This window comes from Plutella xylostella, chromosome 21, assembly GCF_932276165.1.
Source record: "Plutella xylostella chromosome 21, ilPluXylo3.1, whole genome shotgun sequence".
In the NCBI taxonomy this organism is placed as follows: Eukaryota; Metazoa; Arthropoda; class Insecta; order Lepidoptera; family Plutellidae; genus Plutella; species Plutella xylostella.
Genome location: NC_064001.1, coordinates 10,358,452 through 10,369,067, shown reverse-complemented (window position 1 = coordinate 10,369,067; position 10,616 = coordinate 10,358,452). Strand labels below are relative to the sequence as shown.

The window sequence follows — 10,616 nt, the reverse complement described above, 5'->3', positions numbered from 1 at the left end:
TGTAGTTTTTACCGATTCCTTGAGTTGCTTACAAACTCTAACACAATGTCCTTTTAAAAGTAAAACCCACTGTAGTTACACATTGCACATTAAAGACTGTCTTAGAAGGTGTAACGATAAAAGTCTTAGAGTTGTTCTGGTATGGATCCCAGGTCATTCTGGTATACCAGGCAACGAATACGCAGACCAGCTAGCAAAAAGAGCTTCTTCAGATGCCAGCAGTGACCGAAAATATTTCCAAATCCCCACTTATGACCTCCTTAGCCTCCCAGCTAAGGATAGTTTGACTATCTGGCAACATGAATGGGAGAAATCAAGCCGGCTCAAGGGCCGATTGTACTTCTCCATTCAACCGAAGGTTCCTCATAGACCGTGGTTTTTTAAATTTAAAAATCTTCCTAAATTAATTGTTTCCATCTTGTGCAGAATTCGTTTGGGTCATTGTTTTCCCCTGCTTTTCTCAATAAAATAAAACAACGGGATTCGCCCATGTGTGAGTATGGACAGGACGAGGGGACTCTAGATCATGTTTTCCTGAATTGCCCCATTTTTGGTTTAGACTCATTATATCCATACCTATATAAAATCAAAGTTCCTCTTCCAATAAACTTTCATCAGTTGTTATTAAATTTTCATGACCCTAATTTTATCATCGCTATTAGTAAATTCATTGTTAACAACAAAATCAAGTTATGACTCCATTCCTCAAATAGTAGTATAGATCTATCTATATATAATATGTATTTATCTATTATGTTTATTTATTTATATACATTCGTAAAGTTTTCAAGATCTACCTTCAATAAATTACAATTCAAATAAATACACATGCAGTGTCATGACATGATACTGGCAGAAATTGTTGGCACACCCGACAGATTGCCATAAATAAAATTTCAATTCAATTCAATTCAACAGTCAACACTCAAAGTATCTAACCTAACCTAACATGTGTTGTAGTTACGCGTTAAATAAATTCGTATTTCGATAGCTTTTACTATTAATTTAATAAAAAGACGTAACGAATAATGGACGAGATAAAATGGAAACCTATGAAACTAAACTATTGTTTTGTTTCAACGTGTAAAAACAGTTCTACAAAGAATCCGGATAAACTGTTTTTCAAGGTTCCGTTTCCTAATCGAAAAGCTTGGAGCAGAGCTGCAGGCCGCTCAGATTTGCCAACTACAAGTATCGATATTTGTGAGGATCATCTGGATGTAAGTAATATATTGCTAGACAGGATTCGTTTTCGTGACTGATTTTGATTGATGTTATAAGTAATGAAAATGAATGTTTGTGATAGAAACACACTGGTACAAAGTCAAAGTCAAAGTCAAAATTTTTTATTCATCGTACAAATATAAAATTTTCTGTTGAACGTCAATTTTTACAAATTACTCTCCGTTCGGATAAGGGGGGGCTCTTTCTGTACAATAAATACATTTATCTTTATTTCAGCTAGAACATGACATGGAAAATTATTTGAAGTGGAAACTGGTTAAGGCTCGCCCAATATTAAAGAGCAAAGTGCCTGCGAAGTTACTGGCTTTGAAGTTGTTTGAAGTTGAGACAGTTTTACCATCCACATCTTCCACGGAACCAAATGCAACTGTGCTTGGACCTGCGAGAACATTCCGAGAAGACCAAGCCACTCTTTGTGTACCTGACATGAAGAATTCAAGTGTTCAAGCTGTAGTTACAACAGTACATTGTGCAGTCAACACATCTGTTAAACACAATTTGCCATGCTACAACATGCTTTGCTCATCAGATATATAATAAAAAATAATAAATAATAAAAATCTTTATTTTTCTCTCACACAGATGTTTACAGAAAATGTATAGGTTGTTATACTAAGATTAGATTGTACATTAGTTTTGATCTATGTGAGAGACTGGTGTCCGTACTAGGATACCTGTATGACGGATTACCAGCCTCTCCTACTCTGAACCATGTGGACAATGGATACAATGCGTCTTAACTGATAACAATGAACATTAAACAATTACTTTTACATAAGGGTGTGAGGGTATATGTATGCGTATGTGTGTGTGTGTGTGTGTGTGTGTGTGTGTGTGTGTGTGTGTGTGTGTGTGTGTGTGTGTGACAGTGAAAGAAATAAATACTTTTGTGGCGACGAATAAGTATAGTTGACATATTTAGGTAATAATATGAAATAATAGGTATTATGAGACGATGTGTAAAAGATTTTCGGTTTCTTCATAATCAAGTGATCTAAGCCATTCCGATACAACTTTTTTGACGTTTGCTTTGGTTAACGAGTATATTTGAAGCATTTTATTTGCCTTATTATAAAGGTAACCTCCCAAGAATTCAAAGAATCTATTCGAGAACACTGTATTCATAACTGTATTTGAGCGGCAGATCATATGTTTCACGCGTCTATTTTGCATAATAGATGGGTCATATTTGAGGCTAGAGTGTTGCTTTAGTATGGTATTAAGAACGAATAGTTTACGGATAGAGAGAACATTCGACAAAGAGTAGAGATCTTTCGTGGGGAAGAAAAATGGTAAAGAGTGACTGACTTTTAGGACGGCTCTTTGCGCCCTTTCTAATTTTATTATTCTAGATTTGCATGAACCCCCCCAAACAGTAATGCAGTAACACAGGATTGATTGACATAGTGCTAAGTACACCATGTTGATGATGTTTTTATCAGATACATGCCGCAGGGTTTTGAAGATAAATATAAGTTTACGAGTCCTAGATGACAGTAGGTCAATGTGACGATTAAAACTTAGAGTACTATCAATCATTACACCCAGATACTTTATATTGAATGCTAGAGTTAAATCGTCACATTGACAAACTTGGTTAGATTTACAAAAATGAGCTTTAATGGAGTATTTATTTTGTACTGACACCGCCGACCTTCGTATTGAAAAAGGTATAAATTTTGTTTTATCAACGTTCAGCGTGAGAACATTATCAGTAAGCCAAGAAGTGACAGTATTAAAACCTGACTGCGCAAAATCGTAAGCTTGTTCCCAAGTATCTCCATGAAAAATCAAAGCGGTGTCATCAGCATAAGTTATAACTTTGCCATTTGGTAATTGGAGGTTGCACAAATCATTGATGTAAGTTAAAAATAGGGTAGGTCCGAGTACACTTCCTTGAGGCACACCATAAGTTATTGGTAAGTCCTCACTTACGTTCTCATCTATTTTAACTCTTTGTTGTCTATTCGAGAGATAATCTTGAAACAAGTTATGTTGTATCCCCCGGATTCCAAGTTTTTCTAGTTTATCCATTAGAAGTGGGGCAGAGACTGTGTCAAATGCCTTGGCTAGATCTAGAAATATTCCTATAACTTTCTTACCGTTGTCAAGTTTAGTCACAATATGATCCACGAGCTCATGAACAGCATCACTTGTTGAAACACCAGCTCTAAAACCAAACTGTGACTTCGATAACAGCGTTTTACTGTCTAAATAGTTTACTAATCTTTTGTTTATCAATTTTTCTGCAACTTTTGATAGAGTAGGAAGCATTGAAATTGGCCTATAATTATTGACACAGTCTCTGGCCCCACCCTTATGAATGGGAATCACCTCTGCAAGCTTTAGTTCTGAGGGAAAGATACCTGTGGAGAACATTAAGTTAATTAAGTATGTAAGAGGAGAAGCCAAAATATGAATATATCTTACAAGGAAACCAGCAGAAATACTGTCACGTCCTGTGGAATGGAGCTTTTTAAGGTTGAGTATGCAGCTACTAACTTCTTCTTCATCAGTAGGATTCAAAACAAATGAGTATGGGCAGGGAGGTAAAGTAGATTTTTTGTTGTCGGTGTCTTTCAAGATCTTTTCGGCTAGGTTCCTACCGATTGAAGCAAAGTAGTTATTTACATCATTAACAGCTGAGGTAGGGTTCAATTTAGATATTAAATCGGAAGCAGAACTATGAATTCTTTTTGAATGCGTTATATCTTTTATTGTGTCCCAAAGTACCTTGTTGTTTGTTGTTGCAGCTTTTTGTAATGTATTTTTTTCATAGTCTCTTTTAATCTTTTTTAGTAACGAGTTACAGAAATTCCTGTACCTTTTGTACCTATGTAATTTTTATAATTTCATCATCTGGATTTTTGCTACTTTTTTGGTGAAGTCTATCACGATTTTTCATGCATTTTAATAGTCCTTTAGTTATCCATGGTTTTTTTATCTTCTGACGATTTGAGATTTTTATTACTTTTGTATTAGAATTTATTATATTGTTCAACTCTCCGACAAATATAGACATCGCTGCATTTGTATCGGACGTTTTATAAATTGAGTGTAAATTTAGGTTTTTCATAGCGTTATCTAGACCAACATAGTCGATTTTTTTTACAATAGTTGATTTAAAAGGATAGCGGGTATGTTCCTCTAGTATGAGGATTATAGAGTCATGATCTGTAATTGAGGTTTTTGCAACATAACAATGAGCAGGCCGTTTACTTTTGAGCATGAAGTGGTCGAGGCACGTTTTTCCATGAGTGACAATTGTATGTGCAGGTAAGATGGTCTGATATGCTAATAGGTTTAAATAAGTTAGTGAGTGTGGGTCGTTTGTTCCAGGCAATATGTCAATATTAATGTCACCCACCACAATAATGTTATGATAATTTATGCCTGTTAAAAAATCGTTTAGTGATTGTAAAAATGGATCAGCGTTTTTATATCTTGAAGGTCTATATAAGGCAATAACTAGTGTGTTGTTGTCTATTTCCAAGGTTAGGCAGTTAGCATCCTGTATGTTAGGCTCTGATATTGACAAATGCATATGATTTTTAAAGTAAACTACAACTCCTTCGTTTTGCGATAGGTTCTTCTCCGTTTTAACATAGTGGTAACCATTTATGGCGGGAATGAAAGACGTATGCGGAAGCCAACATTCACTAAGAGCAATGATGTCCCAATCTGTATTAGATATCAACAGAGGAAGACAATTTGCCTTCAACACAAGGAAGTACTGCTGAAATAACAGAAAGAGAAACTGACACAGACTCTACAGCAGTTCAATGTGGTATTACACCCGTAAAAGTCACTAACATGATGGCAATTATTGAAAATAAACCTTCCCAATATATAGGAATACCTAAAAATTTTCTCTGGTTGGTGGATTTAATTAGTAAGGATACAAAACTGCCAAAACTGCACATAATAGCAGTGTTATATAAATTAAAACATGGAGACCCATTTTACAAAATATCAGATCTCTTAAGCATATCGGAGACAACATTGTGGAGAATTTTTTCAAGAACTTTAGATGTGATATCTACCATCTGTGCACTGTTTATTTATTGGCCATCAAAGAAAGACATTAAAAAGAATTTACCACTGTCGTTTCGATGTAATAAAGAGTATTCTAATACAGAGAGTATAATAGACTGTTTTGAGATTCAGATTGAAAAACCTAGTGACCCTATAAAACAGGCTTCTACTTGGTCACAGTACAAAAGTTGTAATACTGTGAAATTTTTAATTAGTGCAACACCGGATGGGTTTATAAACTTTATATCTAAAGGTTATGGTGGACGTATTTCGGACATGAAACTTGTTGAAGAGAGTGGATTTATCAACATAGTTAAACCCAATACAACAGTTCTGGCAGATAGAGGTTTTAAGCACTTAGATGCTGTGCTTCAAACCAAGTCTATTAAACTTCTACGACCGCCATCTGTCTTTAGTAACAAAAAAATGACTAAAGCTGAAGCCATTGAAGCTAAAACCATTGCTAGTCTTCGTATCCATATTGAAAGAGTCATAAGAAGAGTTCGGCTCTTCACTTTTTTAAAACCCCATTCCACAATAAACAACAAACTTGTTAACTGTATAGATGATGCAGCTACAGTAGCTTGTGGTTTAATCAACCTACAATCACCCATAATAAAGAATAAATAGATTTACAGTGCCACAAACTTATCTGTTCCGGTGACAGCTTTTCACGCAAGAGATGCGGGTTCGATTCCCGGCGCTGACATGTACCAATGCGTTCTTTTAACTTAAGTACAATGTATACCATCGCTCTTACGGTGAAGGAAAAAATCGTGAGGAAACCTGCATATCTAGATCTAGCACATCTAGATATGTGAACCCACCAACCCGCAGTGGACCAGCGTGGTGGGAAATGGTCCAAGCTTTGGAAGGCAGTTTAGACCTTGGGGATATGCACAAAGGTTCCACTCGAGAGAGCCAGGTGCAGGTACCTGCACCCCCACACAGAATAGAATAGGATCCCCTTAAGAATAGAATAGAATATAGCTTTATTATACATACAGATGATACTTACCCATGTCTCTTTATGTCTTGAGAAGCGGCGTTACCCGTTGAGCTACCACCTCCAGTTATATAAATATTTTAATATCCTTGTTTCTATCCTACATCTTTTTTTGTATTTGTACAATAATGATCTTTAATAGACATATTAAAAAATAACACAAAAATAAAATGTTTTTGTTATTCCCTTTATTTTACACATTCTAAAATATTGATTAATATAAATTAAGAATTGAGACCAAAATATTTCAGCTTCTTGTAGCAATTTCTCTAAGTAGTCTTTTTCATAGTCTACCCAGATCTTTATAATTTTCTTGTTGTGTTCATAGTTAGGATCTGCTACACAAAAAAGCCCTTTTATACGTTGTGTTGCATGCATTTGTAACATTATTTGGCTTTTGAATTTGTCTTTAACCAAGTTGTTTTCTGTTATATAATTTTTGATTGTCCTTTCTTTAAAAGGACACTTTATCTCAATCACAAACTCCTCCGTAAGTCCATCTGGGGAAGCGCCAATAATAGGTGTAATCAGCATAAGACCACAGTTCTCTATAACTACATTCATTTCTGTCATGAGTTGTTGTATAACCATTTTTTCTAAACGTTTGCCTCTTTGAATGGCTTTCGTTTCTGGTACTTTATATCCACCCATTATTGACTTTACCAATACTCCATTAGCTGTGGTGCATCTGGTTGCATCGTAAATATTGGATGCTGTTACTCGTCCCTGTCTTAGAGAATGCCACAGGATGCTATCAGCTTGACTTCTGGTTTCTCGTTCGATTTCATTTCTGATGTCAGTATTGAAAATTTGCTCTCCATATAATTTAAATGTATCATAAGTCATGTTTGAGTTTTCCTGGTAGCAATTCAACATCATATTATAAAGGCTGTAATCTCTCAAACACCTTTCTTTGTGCATGGAGTAATTACATAATAATGAATCTATCATCTTCCTCTTCTTACACTCCTCTAATACAATTTGTAATGTAATGCTTGTTTGAACTTTATGAAACACTCTTTTTTTAGCTAGATCTGCAGCAGGCAATACAGTTCCTGCCGAAATTACCTCGCTAAGTGTTGGTTTCTTCCAATAACAAGAGACTGAAGTCACAGATGGCTCCTCGGTTCTTTTCATCAACCAATGCACAAAGCAGATTCCATGTTTGCAACCACCTGCAGATGCGGCGCAGTCATCGCAGGTCACTTGTTTGATGGCTTCAGTGTTTTCATCGATTACTATTCCGACAGTGTACATTTTTGTTCGCACTTTATGCTCCGGCGTTATTCTCGCTTTTAATGAACAAATATTATTATCTCTTTTGATTTCTACATATCCAACAGCGGTGTCCACGTAGCCGTCCCGAGAGGACATAAGAACTTTCGCACCTCTTATTTCTGAGGCATTGTACACATCATTCTGATGCATAAACTCCAACAGCATTGGAAGATCTACCTTAGGTAGATTCCGGCTGTCCGCTCGAACAAATCCTTCAGAAGTCTTCATGACTATATAGAAAATAAAGCAGGAAGACGAAAGGAAAGTGGAAAACTGAAAATAGACGGGAAAATAGCAAGAAAAACGGTGATTTTCGAAGTAATATGCGCGTACTGTAAGTTATCAGGGATACAACAGTACATTTTTTTTATAAATAAATAAATAAAATAAATATGTGGGGACATCTCACACACGGCCATCCGACCCCAAGCTAGGCAGAACCTGTGTTATGGGTGTCGGACAGCTGATATATCTACACAAATACATAGATAGATAGATACTAAATATAAATATCAACACCCAAGACCCGAGTACAAATATCTGTCTTTAAACAAATATCTGCCCCAGCCGGGAATCGAACCCGGGACCATCGGCTCAGTAGTCAGGTCACTAACCACTACGCCATTCGGTCGTCTTGTATGTCATTGTCAATGTCAAGTTGATGCTTGTTGGTCAGAGAGTTGATGTCATCCAACTTTTTTTTTTAGCTTAGGCAGGCAACGAAATAATTTTTATTTAGAGCCGCAACGTGACGTCACTCAACTTATAAATATTTTGAACTTTGGAGTTAAAAAAATATAATAAAACAAAGAAATATTAAGAAATAAAAAAATACGGGTCATCTAAATTTGTGATATCTACTCGAAAATAAAATAAAATCGGTGAGCATTTTATTTGAAATGTTGTCAATTGGTCCTAAACATAATTAAATTATAAGAAATCGCGATGATCTGCCTACCAGGCGCGCAGGGATGTGAGGAGATGAGATGGTGGTTTAGCAGGAGAGGTCTCGAGAGCCGACAAGAGGGGTTCTGTTTATCTTTCATATGATGCCTCACTTAAAGGGGAAAAGGGTATACTTAGCCAGCTAAGGGGATCACGGTGGAATCGTGTTATTTACGTTAAAGGCACTATTTTGTGTAGGTATCCAAATTATATTTTTAAATTGTATTTAACAGCATGATACAAATGATTAAGCACATGAAGCTATATGTTTAAGTACCTACTTAAAATGAAATGAACTCTAAAGCAATAACTACATAAATTCCTCTCAGGGGTTTGATTCAAATTCTGTACAAGTCAGGCAGGTATTGTGTCAGCAAAACTAATTTAGTAAAACGTAACGCAATACACAGATCCGCGACGACGTGTGTCTGAGATTGGACCCGAAATACAACAACTGCTTCCCGATCCAGTGCAGTACATGTGTTGCAAATTAATAATACATAGATGTCCTCCTGGCTGAATTGCGACCATGCCCGACTATCTTGCAAAATCATAGCTGCAAGCAGGATATTTTCTACTACTGCTACGAGTTGATGATGAGGTACATTTAGATAAGTAATATAGATTTCTGTTAATTCGCTAACAGATAATGCGTATAAACATAAGAATCTAAATAAAATTTAATACTAAACTTATATAAATAACTAGATAAAATTAAATATGCACTACTAACTAATAAAATTACTAAACTAAGTAGGTAAATATACCTTTCTGTTGTTACCTGTCCATTTCAAAATAAATCCCAAAAGAATACTGAACTTATACTATTCTTTACTGGTTCACCAATATTTTTTGTACTACAATTTAGTCACAGTACAATAGGGGTCTTATAGCTGGATCTCTTCCAGAGAGCCTTTTGTTTGCATGGTGAAATCTTCGTCGACACGGTTTCTGTATTTTAGTGGATCCTGGATCGGGAAGGCCGAGGGTCGACTGGTCTGATTTGTTGTGTGCTCCTGAATATGATATCCGGACATCCGGCCTTGTACACTTGCCTAAATTATTATACTAATTTTGTTTACTATTTTTGCACAAGGAAAATATCCCAAATCCTGGGATTATTCAACAGATAGGTACGTAGTCGTGAGTAAAACTATATTCACAAATTACATTGTAAAGTCTGAATAAATAGGTACCTACCTTTCCATAAACCTGTGGGAATAATTTGAATTACCTAAAAATTACACAGAGATTACTTTGTTTTTCAAAAATATACAATAACACATAGCTGGGTACCTTGCTGATATAGTGAGCTACAGTCTCTCCGTTATAAAATTAAACATGAGCCTTTTGTAAGAAAATGCCCGCGAACACAAATTAATGGTGTAAAAAAAGTACAGGACGAAAAATAGTTTGCTCGAAACAGAAATGTTATTAATGACGCTCAAAGAACCGTTCCCATCTTGTAGCTAGTTTTATCTTGCTGCGAGTATCGTGTACATTCTTTGAAAAAATATTTATATGTACCTACCACCCTATATCTGGCAAACAATTAAGATAATTACATAAAATATAAATAAATAAAATATGTATACACATACAGCCTACATATGACAGTAGTTATACTATTTACTAAGTACCTAGTTATTATTTTGTGATTACACCTACCCTTACTAACATGGAAAAAAATGGGTAGCACAATAAATCCCTGCCTTCTCATTGGGAACTTTTTTGGTGATTTTACCTGTGTTTGTCTATTTAATTTAAATTATAATTTGAAGGCACTGAGTATTGCCAGCGGTGTCGTCCTAGCTCAGTAATGGAGGGGAAGTTTCTTAATATTATTATGAAAAGTTTAGCAGTTCTTAATTTATGACACTTTTGGTTTTGTTTTTCATTTAATTATTGTCTTTAGGTCATAAATAATTTATACTTAAGTAATCGTCGTCGTTTACCTAGATATTGTGTTTGATTTGTATTAATAATAATAATAATAATTGAATTTAAAAAGAACATGTATTTTTCATATTAAAACTAAATCATAAGTAGGTAGGTAAGTACTCCTCAAAGCTCTGAACCGCCTGAAAGCCTTCCCATCCCCGTTGAC

At 35.4% G+C, this 10,616-nt stretch overlaps 1 protein-coding gene across 1 annotated transcript; it reads right to left on the bottom strand.

The window, feature by feature from the left end:
- Positions 1–3,590: 3,590 nt before the first annotated feature.
- On the bottom strand, positions 3,591–7,814 carry LOC125490211. Its single transcript, XM_048628687.1, has 2 exons — positions 6,581–7,814; positions 3,591–3,611 (listed from the first exon to the last, which is right to left on the bottom strand). The coding sequence occupies exons 1-2, from the start codon at positions 7,790–7,792 to the stop codon at positions 3,591–3,593; spliced, it is 1,233 nt and encodes a 410-aa protein (XP_048484644.1). The 5' UTR covers positions 7,793–7,814.
- Between the last annotated feature and the right edge of the window lie 2,802 nt (positions 7,815–10,616).